Below are 18909 nucleotides of genomic sequence, written 5' to 3' on the forward strand. Positions count from 1 at the left end.
ATATAGTGTAGTATTTCATTTGGATTTTTTAAAAATCAAACTAGGGAGGGGGGGAGGAGCCCTTTTAGATCCCTCCTAATTCTGATTTATATCGTACTGTTGGGATGTTACAGGGATAGGGAAAAATATTGTCAAAATTTTACTTTGAATTTTGCTTTCATTTTACACATTGTTGACATGATACAACAGAAACAACAATTGTTTCTGGTAATTTTGTTTGTTTATTTATTTATGTATTTATATATTGTATTTCGTATACACAGGTATTGAAATTTGTGAGACACCTAGTGGAGAAACATGTGGCACAAACATATGCACAGTCCGGCGAAGAAGCCAAAAGTGGAACATTCAAGTTCAAATCCTGGAGGAAGTGGATGGTCTGGCGGAGGTGGTGAGTCAATTTCCCTAACTGGCAAAGAGAGATGCCCTCGGGAATATCAAAAGATTTGTCTTAGTACTTGTGCTAGTGTCCTTTTCAACATCTTGAAGAACACTGAAGGAAGCTCTCTTTCCTTCGTGTGTCCTGATATTATGTATGTCCAAGTGGCTCCACTCCTGTGTGAAAAGTGTTTGAGAGCTGCAGAAATGCTTGGGCCACAATATTGATGTCATAAACATGTCCATCAACGAAGAGAAGTGAAAAGAGCTAGGACATACTGCCTCTTCCTCCACCAGTAAATGTTCGTTTTTCTTTTTCACAACCTCTCCTCCAACAAGTAGTTCTTCATGGTATTTGGTCACAGGTGCCATTATAACTTCGTCGATTTACGAACTGTTCTTGATAAAAAATTTTCTCTTGTCATGTTAAACTTTTCACCTTGTCCTTTGGGTGCATGTTGTTTTTCCCCTGCTCCCTGTGGCATCAAATGTACAGTTCTTTCGCAAGACAAATATTCTTTCTAGTGTATTTGATTTTGCTTTTGTTAAAGTAGCTTACTCAGTGCTTTGTTTTTTTAGCCTTACCATTGATGTTGTAAAAATCATGATATTTTTACCCCAATTTCCTTTTGACTCGCCTGTTTTATTTGTTTCTTAACTAGCATGGAGTATTGATGTGTGTTGTTTTATATGTATCTTTTTGACTTACTTTGTCAAAAAGTCGCAAGTCCTATGTATGCAGCCAAAGGTCTATGAAATTCTTCTTACTTGTTCTTGAATCCTCTACTTTGTGATAATGAAACTGTTCATTCTCATGTTGTAAAAGTTTTTGTAGCACTCAAACTTATTAAACATTTTTACCAAAAATTAATGTAGTTTTCCATGTACCTCCCAATTTTCATTCTCTACCGACATGTATTTTTTTAACTTTGTATATCTCAAAGGTTTCAAAAATTCTCCCAAGTTGGAGGGTCATGGGCAGCCAAACGAAGCTCTCAAACAAGAGAGGAGAGCGCTGCCAATCTATCCTGCGAGGCAGCAGTTGATTGCTCAGATCCGACGTCTTCCGTCTGCTATCGTGATTGGAGAAACTGGAAGTGGAAAAACCACACAAATTCCTCAGGTGAATTTATTGTTTTTCTTTATGTGTGATTGCATAATAATAAGAATAATGAAGATCATTTTTATAGCGCCCACTCCCGTGTAAACACAGCTCTAGGCGCTTTACATAAATGCATGTAAGAACAATATTCATGCACGCCACACACACACACAAATCCACACACTCATATACACACAAACACACACACATATACACATACACACTCACAAACACACGCATACACACTCACGAACACATAACATGCACACATGTGCACACACATGTATGCCAAACACACACACACACACACACACACGTACACACACACACACACACATCTACTTGCTTATCACATGCACACGATTACACATGAATGCACTTGTGCTTTGTAGTGTCTTTTAGTGTGACATAGAGTAATTTACCAGCTTTTGACACTGTATTGTTACATAACAACGGCTAGTTGCAAATCTCATTCCCAGTTGCTGTGCTTGCAACATTTCTGGAAAGGAAAATGTCTCCAGCTATGTAGCTGTGTTCTGTATTTTCTTTTATCGTAATTTGTTGTGTTTTTTCAGTACTTGCTGGAGGCTGGAGTGAATGGGGGAGCCGCTATTGCCATCACACAGGTAGGGCCTTTTTGTTTTCTACGGGTCTGCCTCACTTTACCCTAGGTTGTGCACTGGTTAAGAGTGAAAATGGTTATAAAATGAAAAAGTCGTTGTTTTCTGATGTTCCAACAGTTAAGCTTCGAATTTAATGGTTCTGTAAATTATGTTGTATTTTTTCCTATTTGAGAATTCAGGTTTATAAGAACCTAAAAAAATTTTTGTTAGGTAGGTAAGTTTTGTGATGATTTAGGTCTCAAAGGTGTTCAAAACAGACTAGCGTGAAAGTTCAGGTTTACTTGAGCGGTTAGTTACATTTGATAAAGCAACATATAGTGATCCTGTTACCATTACTTTTTTTTTTTCAAGAATTATTTGCGGCTCTTTTGAGCTGCACAATATGTTCACGTTTGATATGGAGCTATGCACTAAAAACTTTTCCAAACTTTGGGCTGCGGTGTGCTTTTGTGGAAGCATGGGGACCTTTTGAAATGGGATATTAAAATTTTTACACAGTCATGCAAGCCCTGGCATTTCTGAAACCGTTGACAGATTAAGTTGCAGTTATGTTAACAATTTTAAAAGACTGGCTGCACTCTGAAATAAAAAAGAGAAAGTCATGACACATGTCTTTGTCTCCACGTCCCTATGGGTAGTCTCAAACTGCACACAGTAGAATAAAGATTTTTTTGTTTGCCCTTGTCCTCAAAGTTGTTGATTTTTGTGCATGTTTTACTTTTGTAGAAATATCATACCGTTTTTCTTTGGCGTGTTTTTAACTCGTTATATATTTCTCTACCTGAGCTGTGGTCTTGAATGTCTAGAAGGGTATCTTAGAAAGAAAAAAACTTTTAAAAAACGATACCTACATCAGAATCTTTTTTATTACGTTTTTTTTTTAACAAAGTAAAGGATGAAAGATATAAAATTGAACTTGTTAAAATTCAATAAAAAGCAAACATTCTTTAGTTTTCTGGCTGTAGTTTGGGTCATGGCTGGGGTTCCACTGCCTAGGTTTTCCAGGCTGGTGCATGTATGAAAAAACGTATTGAATAAATTCTTATGTTTTGCTCCCTCCCTCCACCTCATCTGCTAGCCCCGACGAGTGGCGGCCGTGTCTGTTTGCCAAAGAGTTGCTCAGGAGAAAAACACCACAGTTGGTACCTCGGTAAGTCGTAGTTTGTCTGCTTTCTGAAAACCTTAGCATAAACAGCAGTTTTTCTGCTGTTGTATTACCTTCAGGTAAACTATAGTCTGTCTACTTTCTGAGTACCTTTGTAAAAAACCATAGTTTGGGTGCTTTTTAGGCTCAGGACTTTCTGTCGAATGAATGGCTGATGGATGGTCAGGTGTGGTCTGCTCCTCCTGCTTTATGTTCTGTTTGAGGCCCTTTGCACACAAGGAAAATTGCCACTCACTGCAGGGCTGTAGTATGCTATTGAGGTAGTTTTTCTACCGTTTGTCTTGTTTAACTTCAAGTGATGTTATACTTCACAGGTGAGCAAAGTGCAAATTTTTCCAAGTGAGCCCAGGGTCTTATCGCTTCCCTATTTAATAAGATGATCATTGTATTAGCTTGTTATGAACCACATTCAACTTACTTCAGCAATTTATGAATAATGGGAAATGTTTTCGCTGTTAATGTAAGGAGATAATGTGAAAAATCTATACTGTTTCTGTTTAGAATATATTGTGAAAAATCTAAACTGTTTCTGTTTAGAAATGTGTGAGATTCAAATTCATCAAGAAGCTTAAAGTGGGTGGTTGGCTGGGGCTCTGATGTGGTTGGCTCCTTCCCTATCCGTCATTTTTCGTCCTCTTATCTCTCTTCCTTTTTTTCATTGTATATTACTCTCTTGTAACACCTCTAATCTTCAGCTCTTATATGGTCGCTTTTGAGGACAAGCGCGCTAACCCAGATTTCGGGGGTTTCCAGAAATCTTGACCTACAACAAAAGTGGCAGTTGCCTTACCTAAAGAAGAAGTTAGATTTCATTGGTGTGAATATTTGTTTCGTTATAGTGGAAACTCTCCTTGTCTTTTGAAGAAACTGAACAAGGGGCAAAGACTTTACCTTTCATTTTCTCAAAACAACATTTTTTGGGATGGCTCCCTTGTGCTTAAAAGCGACCATATGACTTATTTGCGTTATAGGTGCCGTAAAACTGTTTCTAAAACTTTGTAAAAAGTGGCTTATATACTTGTATAGCTGCTGTTGTTTGTAACATCTTCCCAGGTTGGCTACCGCATCAGGTTTGAAGATGCCACATCATCGAGCACAAAGTTGATTTTCATGACTGACGGTATGCTGCTGCGGGAGGCGATCCTCGACTCCAAACTGACCAAATACTCTGTGATTGTGCTGGACGAGGCTCACGAGCGGACTGTCCACACGGATGTCCTCTTTGGGGTGGTCAAAGCCGCCCAGAACTGTCGCCTGAAGACAGGCTTGAAACTGCTCAAGGTGCGTGCCGATTAATACAAGTTTAAATTTCAGGGGAAAAAATTCTGATCTATTATAAAAGATAAATTGTTTTACCAACGAGTTTTAAGTTGTGGGAGCCACATACCACATATTAGAGAGATAAAGAAAAGCAGGACTTTGTTGTCCTCCAAAGGAGATGTGGATTACACGGGTATGTTGTTACATTGTTAAGGAATAGTATGTACTGAGTAGCATAGTAACACACGGTTTAGTCCTTTTTATGACACATACGTAGCACATATCCCACTGCTTGCACTGTGCAAACAGTTAACAAATCGGCAGACATTTCGGATGTTGTTGGGTTTTTTTTTGTTTCGCTTCCAGTTGTTTTTTTTCCTTTTTCATGAACAACTGCTGAAATTTAAACACACACAGTCTGCATGGTCAAGTAACAATATGTACAGCTGTCTCATTGAATGCAACATATTATTTTCATTGTTTCTGTCATGTTTGTTAAAATTGTTTCCCTGTAGATCATAGTGATGTCTGCCACAATGGACGTTGACCACTTCTCTCGTTACTTCAACAAAGCGCCAGTCCTGTACCTGGAGGGCAGACAGTTCCCCATACAGGTAGGATTGCCAGATGTGTTTTCAGGTTTGGTGGGAATATACTTCTGTTGCTTTATTGACATCTGAAGTATAATGCTGTTTGTTCTTTTTTGGCAAAAGTTCTTTCCTCAAAGGTGCTGTCCTCTGTTCAATAATTTTGCCAGTGTGTGGCTACCAAATTTTGGTTTAAGAAATCCATTCTCTAGCATGCACAGAAGATCATCTAGAGAAAAATCAGTGTTTCCTGTATTTGAACTGTACAAGTTGTTGTGCCATGTGACATTATAATGCAGCAGGTTGAAAGGCACCACTGGTAGGTTCTACTTCTTTCTTTCTTTTGCTCTGTTGTTTCTGTCTATCTGTCCCATAGATAAATCGTTGCAGCCAGTGAGGTAGATATTAAATTTACAATACTGGTACTTTTATTTTCTAGTATTCTTCAGCTGGATACGGTGGGACTAAGTAAAATAAATAGATAAACAGAATGTACGTTTCTGTGTGATATATGTAGCTTCTTTTCTGCTGAGGCAAATAAAAGTCATGGTTTTACTGATTACAAGTCCGACATCATCAATAAACTAGCGACACACACTCACACCAGGAACGTAAAAAAAGTATTCACGTGTTGTTGTTGTTTTCAAATCCCTTTAGCTGCGAACATTTCGCTCTTGGCAGCGCAATGCCTCCCTCAAGTAACCGCGTCCAAGGTATTCACATAAAAGATAAGCCTTTTCGTGGCCATTGACCATCTGGCTTCATGTAGATTATGTTTGCATAGTTTTGAACTTTCTTTATTTTCTCTCCTGTCTGATTTTGTGCAGGTTATGCATACTGCTGAACCTCAGAGCGACTACGCTTTCTCCTCCGTCGTCACGTTGTTCAAGATACACAAAGAGGCTCCAGCCAGGTAAGAAGAAACTAGACAACACGTGCAACAGAAAAAATAGACTTCTGACTGATTTGAGTTTTCAGTTGAACTGTGCATTTTGTCGATACGACACGACACGAAATGTAACACGGATACAATTTTGATCTGAAAATTTTTTAGATTTCTATCAACCACAGCCTATTTCTCTTCTCTGATAATTATTGAGTGGAGGGCGCAACTGGTAAGTCCTATTTCTTTTCCTTCTCTCTGTTGTTTATGTCTGTCTTCCTTACTTTACCATGCACTTAATGCTGTTTATTTCGTAGATGCGCCTCTCTTTACTCAAACTCAGTCTAGTATAATTGTTTGTGGAGGTGTAAAATAATATCAGTACAGTCTATAATTTGTTGTCCTTGATTCTCTGTACAGAGAAGATGTTCTGATTTTCCTTACGGGCCAAGATGAGATTGATTCGGCAGTCAAACAACTCCGTCAGTTGTCGAGAGACATGCAAGATCTTCCCAAGCTGCTGATTCTGCCTCTCTACGCAGCGCTGCCTCCACAGCAGCAGGTCAAGGTCTTTGAGAAAACTCCGCCGGTAAGCCAGGTTTATTTTCTCCAATTGATAAAAAAGCCTGTCTTGTAGGCGTGGGAAAGTTTGTCTTGAAGGGGTAGGAAAATTTTTTTTTTTTTTTTTTTTTGAGTTTTACGGCACTGGAAACACGGTAAGGTTAATAAGTGCCGAAGATTAGAGGTGTTACAAGGAAGTAACAATCACAAAAAGAAGGAGGGGAGATAAAGACGATAGATGTTTGATAGGAAAGAAGGAGTGAACCATACCGGAGCATCTACCAACCACCCACTAGGAAAGTTTGTCTTGAAGAGGTAGGAAAGTTAGTCTTGAAGGGGTAGGGTGTTTGTCTTGAAGGGGTAGGGTGTTTGTCTTGAAGGGGTAGGAAAGTTTGTCTTGTAGGGGTAGGAAAGTTTGTCTTGTAGGGGTAGGAAAGTTTGTTTTATAGGAGTGGGAAAGTTTGTCTTGAAGGGGTAGGAAAATTTGTTTTATAGGAGTGGGAAAGTTTGTCTTGAAGGGGTAGGAAAATTTGTTTCAAATGGGTAGAAAAGTTTGTCTTGAAGGGGTAGGAAAATTTGTTTCAAATGGGTAGAAAAGTTTGTCTTGAAGGGGCTTGTGAGCATAGAAATGTTTGTCTCGAAGGGGTAGGAAAGTTTGTCTTGTCAGTGTAGGAAAGTTTGTTTCAAATGGGTAGGAAAGTTTGTCTTTTTAGTATTGGCTCTACATATTGTTACTATTAAAGGTTAGGTCTGTCAAGAGGATCGATATAAAGATATTATTGGGTTTTTAAAAAAATAATCACACAATCTTTTTGCTGCCCTTAACCCTTTGCTGACTAAATTAAAATTCATGAGAGCCTTTTGGCTCACTGGAGTCTTGTTTTTGTCATGTCTGTTGCACTCTGCCTCATTTTATGAGACAAATGCATTTTTCTTTAATAAAAAGAAGGAAAAGAATGTTCATTCAGTTTTGACTGAACGCTGAGGTTAAGAAATTATAAAAACTTTATTTAATTCATGTCTTTCGGCATAGTGGTAGCCAACCCGGTATGGAAGATTTTTTTTAATATCTGCTCACAAAGTTTTGTTTTAAAGCCTCTTGATATAAACCATAATAGTTTTTTAAAACTTTTTTAAAGACAAATTTTAATGATTTGGTTGTTTTGTTTGCATTTTTTCTGTCCATTGTACTTCAGGGTTCAAGTCCCTTTGTCCATCGTTTTTCTCCTGTTTTTTTTTTTTTTTACTTTAGATTATGTAATCAATCTGTTGCTGGATCGATAACAGCAACAACAACAATATGTTAATCAATATGAACTACCACAAGTTTTACTCCTTGTTTGCTTCTTGCATTAGATAATGTAACCAATAATGTACTACATGAGTTTGTATTCCTCCTCTTAGGGTCATCGCAAGGTTGTCATAGCAACCAATGTCGCTGAAACATCAATCACCATACCTGGTATCAAGTTTGTCATTGACTGTGGGAAAGTCAAAGCAAAGTGAGTTTCTATATATAGAATGTGTTGTTGTTTCCCAGAGTGTCATTATTTATTGCGTATGTTTTTCTTACTTGATTGTTTGAGTCGAGAAGTGAGGCCTTGAGAGACGGGTTCTGTCCACAACTCCTCACCCCTCCTCTGCAGCGGTCATCTTACGGTTGTCATGCCACTTTGGTTGTTTGAATAAATTTTCAAGGCTCTCCACCTACTTTGTGTGGACATCAAATTCTTTAAGTGTTGGAAGGCTTGCTAGACTTGTACTTTACCATCATGTTGTGACATTGTTAAGATAAGATAGATAAGATAAGACAATACCTTATTGTCCCAGAGGGAAATTTGTCTTGGCTGTACAGGACCATAAGAACACATGCAGGTATACATAAAAACTAATTTTTCACATTACTTTAATTAAAATTCAATATAAAAAGAAAAGTAAAGCTTATAAAATGTACTATCACATCAGATGCATCATTCTACCATATGCAGAAGTTTAATTACAAGACCTTTAGAGTTATATGGATAACTACTCGAAAAGCGATACACATTATTAGGTCAAAATTGTTAATTGTGAATGTTTTACAACCTCATTGACACAGTTTACCTTGTTTAGGAGGTGGACTGCTTCGACCTTGTCTGTCAAGGACGACTTGGGCTGAGAGGGATACAGTATTCTTGTGGATATACTCAGTATAATAATTTTCCCACTCAAGAATCTTAGCACACCTGCTACTATGTAGCCTGTGACCTTTACAACGCCAACTGAGTTCCATGATTGCACTTTCTTGTGATAAACTATGACTTGATTCCTGCTACTGTTCTCCCCCATCTCCCACAGAGTGTTCAACGCACGGACAGGGCTGGACATTCTGCGAGTGGTCAACACGTCCAAGGCTCAGACCCTCCAGCGGACCGGCCGTGCGGGGAGGGAGTCGGCCGGAACATGCTACAGGCTGTTCACTGAGGCACAGTTTGGGGAGATGAGTTCCAACACGGTTCCCGAGATACAGAGGTAAGGGGCAGGAAGGGGTAAATTGGTAAAAGAGATAATGTTTTAAATGTGAGACAGCGTGGCGAAATCAGGCACTCATCAAATTAGTGAAATCAAAGAAACCAACATTTTTCTGGGCGTTGGGCAATTTCTGTTTCGAATTTTCTTTCTTTTTTTTTTGCCATGACAGCTTTTATGTTCTTTTTAAAACATTTAATTTCTGTTTGGGTGCTACCAAAAATCGTTAATTACAGGCACAAAAAAATGTAAATTTTCCGTTTTCAAGGACACTCAAGCATTATAAGTCACCAAACGTTGGCGGTCATTTTCTCGCCGATTTTGCCTTTCTTGTTAGCCGACCCCAAGCTCCTTCAGCCGCAAATATTTTGACTTCTCTTCAAGATAGATGGGTATTTCTTTCTCCAAATAGGAGACAAATGAACAAGCTTAAAGCCTCTATTAAAAACTCTGTGTGCCCCAAACTGGACGAGTGCCTGATGCCACCGCATCGTAACACAAATGTTCCAGAAATACATTGGGGGGGGGGGGACAATGTTTATGATGTTCCAGAAATACAGAGCTAAGGGGGGGTAATGTTTTACAAGTTCCAAGACTGTTCCAGAAATACAAAGGTGACGGGGATAATGTTTTCGAAGTTTCAACCCTCTTTTTTTAAAATGAGATAACCCATTACAATAGACATATTACTTGTACTTATTTGTACTTGTACTTATGTTCACTTATTTCTCTATTGCAATGAGTGTTTCAATTATTTTATTTATTTATTTGCCCTCTTGATCTCTTCCTGTTGTTACCTCTCTTTTGGACGTTCCCCTGTGAGAATTATTGTCTCCAGTTTTTGGTTGTAAGGAAATCAACTCAATGTGTTATCTTTCATCTTTTTGTTTCTTCAGGCAACATATTTTCCTTTTGCTTTGCTTTGTTTTTCCTTTCATTACGTTTTTTTATAATTGTTTTCTTTTTCTTTGAAGATAGGAATGATGTATTGAGTAGTGATGTATTTAGACCCAACATTTTTCAACATTTGGACAATTTTTCATTGACGTTTTTTTGGGCCCAACACTTATGTCCATTTAAAAACTCTTGAGGTTTTTACTTTGAAAAATGTTGATAAAAAATTTTTTTTAAACCGCGTATGTAAATTTGCACTCTTCAAGGACACTATATCTTTGGAAATTACCAGCCATTGTTCACCATTTTTTCACCAATTCTACTTCAAATACCAGGCAACACCCCCCTCCCCCTTTCGCCATTCATTCAATCCAAATGTCGACAAACTGTCCCTTCACTCCCTCCCTCCCCCACCATTTAATCACAAATAACTAACCTTCCCTTCTGTTACCCTCTCGTCATCAGGTGTAACTTGTCCAGCGTGATCCTCCAGCTGATGGCTATGGGCATCTCAGACGTGATGACCTTTGACTTCATGGACAAGCCGGACAGAGAGGTAACGTGTGGGTGGTTGGCGGGAACTTTGGTGTGATGTGCTCTTTCTTTCCCGTCATAGATCTGTCGTTCTTATCTTCCGTCCTTCTTTTCTTTGTATACTACTCTCTAGTAACACGTCTAATCTGTAAGAGACTGTAAGCAGAGAGACTCTGGGGTGGATCCTGAAGATGGGGGGAGAGCTAAGATGGACATGTTCCGACTGTAGTAACCCCAACACCGAGGACAAGGTGTGACCACTAATCTTTGGCACTTGCAGGACCTATACTTGTTGGAAGTGTCATTACCGTGTTACTAAAAAAGTAAAACCAAAGAGAGATAATTAACAACTTCGGCAGTGAGGATATGTGTTTGTTTGAGTCTGAGAGAAACACATCAATATGAAGAACATTTAGTGCCTTAAAAAAGGCATGGCAGACAGATGTCAGTTAGAAACCACAGTTCTTGTGCCGGAACAGCATGTTTCAAAATGTGTTTATTCTGTGAAGTGTTGTATGTCCATTCTTGTCTGCTTTCTTTTTTGGGATGAAACTTTATGTTTTCTGCTGTCATCTTTTATGGTTGAACAGGGCCTATGAACTTGGTGACTACCAAAATGGGGTGTTGTTTGGGTCACATGAAGAGGGAAAAGGATTTTAATTATTTCACTTTGCTCAAAATGAATATATTAAGAGAGTGAGGAACGGAAATATTTTCAAGGACCCTTGACGTTTCTGATGTAGAAGAGTTTACATTTTATGTCTTTACCATTTCGTTTCTTTCAGACCATCAGGTTTTATTTTCTCCATCATGTTTTTAAAAAAAATTCAAGTTGTATTCCTAGTTAAGTGTCATGTTGTGTTTTTATCACCTTTTTTTTGTTTTAATTTCTCACCACGTGGTGTTTTTCTCCCTCAGTCAATTTTGGCTGCACTGACAGAACTGGAGCTGCTTGGAGCAGTCGAGAAAATTTCCGAGTCGGACATGCCCAAGGTATGAGAACGTACACACACATTCTCATTGAAAACTTTACTTATACAGCTGTTGTGAATCTGAACTACTTTTTTTTCTCCATCAGTTTTAGGTACTTTTTAGTTTGGGCTTCAACATGAGACCTTCAGCAATCTGAATTGTCAGAAATGAGATTCACACCCTGGTGGCCTGCAATGTAGTCTGACCAGCAAAAGATAGCTGTCCGGACTTGTCAGTCTGTGCTTTCAGCACTCTTTTTTTCTGTGTTCATTGATAGACATGACGACTGGTGTATGTTAAGGTCTATTTCTGTTCATTGATAGACATGACAAATGCCGTATGTTAAGGTCTCTTCCTGCTCATTGATAGACATGACGAATGCCTTGTGTTATTTCTCTACACACTACTCCCAGCAGTGGTCTGAGTAGCTGGCGTGTTGTTAACCCTTACATACTGGCAAAGGCTGAAACTGCCTGGAACAACATACTCAAAACAAATTAGAAGCATGTCTCTAAGTGATGTGAATTTAAATTTAAATTGTGTGAGTGGTTTGGGGAGGGAATACAGATAAAACTTTTTCATTCACTCATTTGCAATCAATCTGGCAACATGCAATGACTATTGTGCTGACTCACTGTAATCCTCACCGTAGCAACATCTGAAGTTTGTTGATATTTTATGTACATGCTTTGATAGAGGTGTTTTATGTACATGTTTTGGGTCCTGAATTCCTTACATTATTCTTCCCCAGTTGACCCCACTGGGCAAGCGGATGGCAGCTTTTCCCTTAGACCCAAAGTATGCAAAGATCATCCTCTTGTCTCAGGAATATGGCTGTGTGTAAGTGTCGCTGTTTGTCTGTCTGTGTGAGTGTTCTGTGGTTTGTGTGTAAGTGTCGCTGTCTGTTTGCGTGTGACTTGTACACTGTAATGATGTATTGTTACTTTATCTCTGCGTTGTGTTTTTACAAGTGAATATTTTTGTGTAGTTGTTATTTACTTGGGGTTTTTTTTTTTTAGGGGACTTGTTTTCTTTAGTCTCTGTCATCATTTTATTTCTTTCTTTGACACATGTAAAAAAAAAAATGCAGCAAAGATGAGCACTTTTGAATACCTTTTCACACCTGTGAAGAACAAAATTTGTCCTATGTTTCAGGGAAGAGGTCCTCACCATCGTGTCCATCCTGTCAGTGGACGACATTTTCATCAACCAAATGAACAAGGTGAGGAGTCAGCATTTCTTCTGTGTACCGGGAAAACTCTTTTTGCCTTTGCTTGTTGTTCAGGGTTATTGACTGTTTTCAATGATTTCCTGAAATACAGTTTTTGACGTTTTCTAAGAGTGAGAAAGGGGCATATTTTTAGAGCAACATTGTTTCATCTGGGAACCTTTACAGGGTGCTCTCTGAATCCTTGCTTTTGCTGGGTTTGGAGAGTTTGGGTAGCTACTGTCATCTTCCTTTCATTTTTTTGTACGGGTCTGTACAATTATGTATTATGAATGTTGTGAATCTGATGTTGTTGCAATCATAATGACCCTAGATCTGACTTTAGCTAAGCCTTTTGTAAAATCCCAACTGAGACACAAAGCCCAGTGAGTGTATTACTCACCTACTTTCAACTTTCAAATGAAAAGGTTTGATATTCTACCTACTGCGGTTGGGCGCGTGCATGCACACCGGGTGCTGCTTCCTATTGGAAGACACAAACCCACATATTTGCATATGCTAACACACATTTCCCATTTGAAGAGACAAATTCACATATTTACACATGTTTACACACACTTCCTATTGGAAGATACAAATCCACGTATTTACATATGCTTACACATATTTCCTATTTGAAGAGACAAACCCACATACAAATTTATGTTTACACACATTTTCTATTTTGAAGACACAAACCCACATACATGTGTATGCTTGCACACATTCAATGTTATTCATTATTCTCTGGTTCTTCTAGTGTCTGTCGTGGAATTTTCAATTTACATTTCTTTCTGTGAGTTTCCAAAGATATATGTTTTTCTTGACCGTTCCCCAACTGCTAGGTCGGTGGGGATAAGAGTTAGACAGAAAACGAAGTAACAGCAATGAAAAATAACAGAGCTGTAATCGTGAGTCTGTGGCGTTGTGAAGTGGATTGGAGCCCACTACAGTTTATGATAAGGTCCCATGCAGAATAAGAATTCTTAGAGATGAGATGACGCCTTGTTTCTGTTTTTCAGCGTGATGAGATACAGAGCGTCCGACAGAAATTTGTGTCCAGCGAGGGAGATCACATCACGCTACTCAACACATTCCGTGCCTTCAAGTCTGTCAACGGGAACAAGGTGAGTGAGAATTGTTTCTTATAAAATCATGTGTTTGCTTAAGAAGTTTTGTGATAAAGATAACTGTTGTCCCTGAGGGAGGGGGGTGTTTGGAGAGTGGAGGGGGGGGGCTCAAAAGCTCAGCAGATGTATGTCTGGTCTGACAGTCTAGTGGTATGGAGTTCGATGCCCCACAGCATCTGGTCTTTTGTTTCTTTTTTCTACTCCACTTAATCTGAGGGCTGGTAGGATCAAACACTTTCAGCTTTACAGAATAATTGCTATCATTTTCATAAAAATGGTTTTTGTATAATGCTCATTTAGGTATGTGGTATATGCAATTTATAAATCCCCCTCTTTTTCTTTCATATCAGGCTTGGTGCTTTGAAAATTTCATCAACTATCGGCACATAAACACAGCCCGAGAGGTCCGCAAGCAGCTGCGGGACATTTGCTCCTGTCAAGGAATTCAGTTCTCTTCCTGCGGCAAAGACACGGAGAATGTCAGGTAGGTCAAGATCCCTTCTCTCTCATTATGTCCCATGGTGCATCTTTGAAGTCTCGAGGTTCTTGTATATACAAAAGTAAAACAACTGAAAACTGATTCTACAGTGTTTAGGATTTGACACTTCAAAGACATGAATAGTTGGCTACAAAAAATACGGAATGGTAAAGTAAGAAAAATATATAAAAGAACACTGCTGAGAAAATTTTGACATTTGTTGGAAATTATTTTGTTTCTGTTGTGCCTCTCGGGGTGGGGGGGAATTGGTTTGCTGGGCCTATTGTGGCCAGTAGGCCAGGAGTTGAAGAATCGTGATTTATGATGAATATGATTGCAACATTTTAGTATGTGTGTGCGCAGTTATTTGGAACATGTTTTTCCCCTCTACCCTCTGTCTCTTTTTACACGCCACTTTCCAATAAATTGTAAATACTGTTGTTTTAATCTAAGGCAAATTGTTATTTTTAAATTGAATATTTTACCACAGATTTTTTACATTTTAAATAGAATCATTGACCTAAACCAAGCCGTGCTGTGAACTGTTGTGAATGCTACCAACTTGTGTTTCTTGCGCTCATATGACCTTATGCAGTTGCAAGCGCCGTAAAACTCTTACTGAACTAAACTAAATTAAATCCTCCTCTCCTCCTGCCATCAGTTTTTCTCCTCGTTGTGTGTTTGCCAAGATGTGTGTCTCTCGCTGTCTGTCTGTCAGTTTAGACACCCTGTTTCTGGATCACATTTGATGAAGCAAACCGTAGGTCAGTTTGAGATGGCAGCTCAAGCGTGCTCTGGTCTGTCAACGACCACAGGTCACCCAACCCCATCTGAACACATCATGGATTTGACTGACGGGCCCCCTGTTCTATGGGTGGTTGACAGGTGCTCTGGTGTGGTTTGCTTCTTCTTTCCTATGAAACATCTATCGTCTTTGTCTCCCCTTCTTCGATTTTTATGTTTGTTACTCTCTTGTAACACCTCTAATCTTCTGAATCTCGTATGACTCATATGACCTTATGCAGTTTCGAGCGCCGAAAAACGTCTACTAAAACTTTTTAAAAGCACCCTGTTCTTTGGCTCTGTACATTGGCTTACAAAAGATAACGGTGGATTCTCGTGTTGGGTCTGTTGTATTATGGCCTTTACAAACAAAATGTAATATACTGTTATTTTAATATTATGTACATTTTCATTTTTAGATTTTGATTTTTTCCATGAATTTTTAACATTTGAATCTGATCCTTGACCAAGGTGATGCAATGCTAAGAACTTGTGAATGCAACCAACTTGTGTTTCGGGCGCTCATGTGACCTTATGCAGTTGCGAGGGCCGTAAAACTCTTACTAAACTACAACTAAGACACAGTCGAAATGGTCTAAGACGGCCTGCCATTGTCGAGGAGAAATATATAGTGGTTATCGTGAAAATGTCATCTCGCTACCCTAATAAATGTAAGACTTATAAACACTTTTATTCATTTAGGAGGCAGACTACTTCAGTTCTGCCTCTCTCTCTCTCACACACACACACTCACACACACACACACACACACACACACTTGTGAAGTAATGTGTTGACCTTGTTGTTTCTAACGTTTATGTTTTGACATGACCCAGAGACCTGATATGTCCACGGTGGTTGTTTGTTGGCTGCTCAAGTAGCTGTCCACTCAACCTCTCTCTCTCTCTCTCTCTCTCTCTCTCTCTCTCTCTCTCTCTCTCTCTCTCTCTCTCTCTCTCTCTTTCTCTCTCTCTCTCTCTCTCTCTCTCTCTTTAACACACACACACACGCTCACACATATACACTGCTTTAGTAACCCCCCCCTCCCAAAAAAAAGAGGATTTTATTAATCCCCACTTTCTGACCGTAAGTTACTGGAAATTCCCCTTCCTTACTCTACCCTTTCTAGATCTACATTGATATTGTTTGCTAAAGAATCCATCGAGGGGAGAAACGTTGAGTATTTTTGTCACATTTTATGCCCAAACTGACTTAAAACTCCTCTCTTCTACTTTCCTTTTTCTACAATGATGATGATGATGATAATAGATTGTACTATAAGGCGTGTCCAAACACAGAAGTAGACTGTGTGCACTATCAACGGCGTTCATTATAACAAAGAATAAGCTGACCTTTGCCCTCTAGGCTCTGTCAACACAAGTAGTGGTTTCTCCACAGGGTGGTTCACACCCAAAGAGTTTGTTCACACCTCGGTGAGTTGAGGAAAGTGACGTCAGACAAGCATCTCTCTGGGACACGGGCGGTCACAGATGTCTTGAGGGTGGTTGGAGGGCGACACTGATAGGCCCTACTTCTTTACTATCCCTCTGTTGTTTCTGTCTGTCTGTCTGTCTGTCTGTATGTCTTACTTTTTCCCAGCACTAGATGACCATTATTGTGTCGATGTGCTTCTCTTTACTCAAACAAACAGCTGTCTTATTGCGCGTTTGGGGCGGAGAGGAATCTAAGAGAATTTTGTATTTGAGCGGAGAGGAATCTTTGAGAACTTTGTGTTTGAGAGGAGAGTGAACTTAGTGACCTTTGTGTTTGAGCGGAGAGGAATCTTTGAGAACTCTCTCTCTCTCTCTCTCTCTCTCTCTCTCTCTCTCTCTCTCTCTCTCTCTTTCTCTCTCTCTCTCTCTCTTTAGAGAATTTTGTGTTTTGAGCGGAGAGGAATCTTTGAGAACTTTGTGTTTAAGTGGAAGGGAATCTTAGAAAACTTTGTGTCTGAGTCTCGAAACTAAACGCTTATTATACAGCAGCGGCAGTAACAACAGCCAGCTGTACGAGCGTATGTGGGTTTTCCAGAATTTATAATAATATTTATTTACTCAAATAAACAGCTGTCTTATTGCGCTTTTTGGGGCGGAGAGGAATCTTAAAGAGCTTTGTGTTTGAGTGGAGAGGAATCTTTGAGAACTTAGTGTTTGAGCGGAGAGTAATCTTAGAGAAATTTGTGTTTCTCGACATAAAACGTTTATTATTAGCGGCTGTGGCCACAGTACACAAGCTTTTGTGGATTTTCCAGGATTTATATTTATCAATTTACTTTTTGTAAAGTACACCACCTTGTACTGTAGTGTATTTGGTAGTGGTCATGTCAAGGTCTCCATTTGGATCTTCCTTGACCATTGACGCACACCCTTAGTTTCCACACCGGCGTCTGTGGGGCAGTGGTTAGACGCTTTGCTGTTGCACCAAGGGGACCCGAGTTCGATGCCTTAGTGGGAAAATTTTTTAGCGAGTATCTCGGTCTTTCTTCTGGGATGTCCCTCTCAGCTTAACGGGTGCTCTTCAGTGGTTTGCTCCTTCTGTCCCATCCGGCATCTATCGTCCTTATCTCTCTCCCCCTTTTGTTTGTTTACATGTTACACTTCAGTACCACCTCTCATCTTCATCACTTATATGACCTGATAGTGCCCTAAAACTCTTACTAAAACTTCAGCTAAGAAAAGGACGTATTCATAACCCACCGCCGATGTATTTGATGTGCTGATGAAGTTGACAATGTTGATAAAACTTGCATGTTCATCGCTTCTTCAACTTAGTCTGTAGAGAACTTGCATGTTCATCGCTTCTTCAACTTAGTCTGTAGAGAACTTGCATGATCATCGCTTCTTCAACTTAGTCTGTAGAGAACTTGCATGATCATCGCTTCTTCAACTTAGTCTGTAGAGAACTTGTATGATCATCGCTTCTTCAACTTAGTCTGTAGAGAACTTGCATGATCATCGCTTCTTCAACTTAGTCTGTAGAGAACTTGCATGATCATCGCTTCTTCAACTTAGTCTGTAGAGAACTTGCATGATCATCGCTTCTTCAACTTACTCTGTAGAGACCTTGCATGATCATCGCTTCTTCAACTTAGTCTGTAAAGACCTTGCATGATCATCGCTTCTTCAACTTAGTCTGTAGAGAACTTGCATGATCGTCGCTTCTTCAACTTAGTCTGTAGAGAACTTGCATGTTCATCGCTTCTTCAACTTAGTCTGTAGAGAACTTGCATGTTCGTCGCTTCTTCAACTTAGTCTGTAGAGAACTTGCATGATCATCGCTTCTTCAACTTGGTCTGTAGAGACCTGACCGATTTATCTTTCCCCCCTAGAGTCCCGAGGCTAGTGGGGGTTTTGGCGGAATTTTTAAGTGGGTTTTTTTTTTTTAGATAATCACTGTTAAATAAAAGTCTGGCGGTTTAATGAAGTGGCAGTTTTTTAAGTGTTTACCCAAGATTTCCGTAATTGTGAGCTCTGCTGCAAGTGTCTTGTGTTGACTCGGGAGGGAAAGAAAAGAAGAAAACCCCCCCAAAAAACCTTGATGTGAAAAAGACGTGAAAAAGGTGTACACGTTTATGTAACGGTCACGGGCAGTTCTTGAAATATTTAATCAGCTCGAGTGTCCGCAGTGTAAATTTGTCGAGGTTCTGTCTAGTTACATTTGGTTTCTGCCTGGTTCAGACCCCACCTCCCCCCACCCCCTGCTCTTTTCGTCAGTTACCTAGACAATGGCGTTGGACTTCTCTACACTCTCAAAGTTCTTTCACAAGTGTTTGGGCATTGCTCTCTCGCTTTATCTCTCTGTTTCTGTCTCTCTCTCTCTCTCTCTCTCTCTGTCTCTGTCTCTCTCT

At 39.4% G+C, this 18909-nt stretch overlaps 1 protein-coding gene across 2 annotated transcripts in view; it reads left to right on the plus strand.

The window, feature by feature from the left end:
* The first annotated feature begins 263 nt into the window (after positions 1–263).
* The window catches only part of LOC101848058 (ATP-dependent RNA helicase DHX33), a 29995-nt gene continuing 11349 nt past the window's right edge, over positions 264–18909 (plus strand). Inside the window, exons 1-16 of one of the 2 annotated variants that reach the window (XM_005104543.3) lie at positions 264–391; positions 1323–1501; positions 2056–2106; positions 3182–3253; positions 4322–4549; positions 5044–5142; positions 5943–6028; positions 6419–6587; positions 7964–8061; positions 8897–9070; positions 10427–10517; positions 11414–11488; positions 12219–12307; positions 12623–12689; positions 13697–13801; positions 14155–14288. In XM_005104543.3, coding sequence (XP_005104600.1) covers positions 298–391; positions 1323–1501; positions 2056–2106; positions 3182–3253; positions 4322–4549; positions 5044–5142; positions 5943–6028; positions 6419–6587; positions 7964–8061; positions 8897–9070; positions 10427–10517; positions 11414–11488; positions 12219–12307; positions 12623–12689; positions 13697–13801; positions 14155–14288 — 1811 coding nt within the window. In that variant the 5' untranslated portion in view covers positions 264–297. The remainder of the gene's footprint in view (positions 392–1322; positions 1502–2055; positions 2107–3181; positions 3254–4321; positions 4550–5043; positions 5143–5942; positions 6029–6418; positions 6588–7963; positions 8062–8896; positions 9071–10426; positions 10518–11413; positions 11489–12218; positions 12308–12622; positions 12690–13696; positions 13802–14154; positions 14289–18909) is intronic. The other variant, XM_013085986.2, reaches the window with a different exon arrangement.

The sequence above is a fragment of the Aplysia californica genome, unplaced genomic scaffold (genome assembly GCF_000002075.1).
Source record: "Aplysia californica isolate F4 #8 unplaced genomic scaffold, AplCal3.0 scaffold00424, whole genome shotgun sequence".
Lineage (NCBI taxonomy): Eukaryota > Metazoa > Mollusca > Gastropoda > Aplysiida > Aplysiidae > Aplysia > Aplysia californica.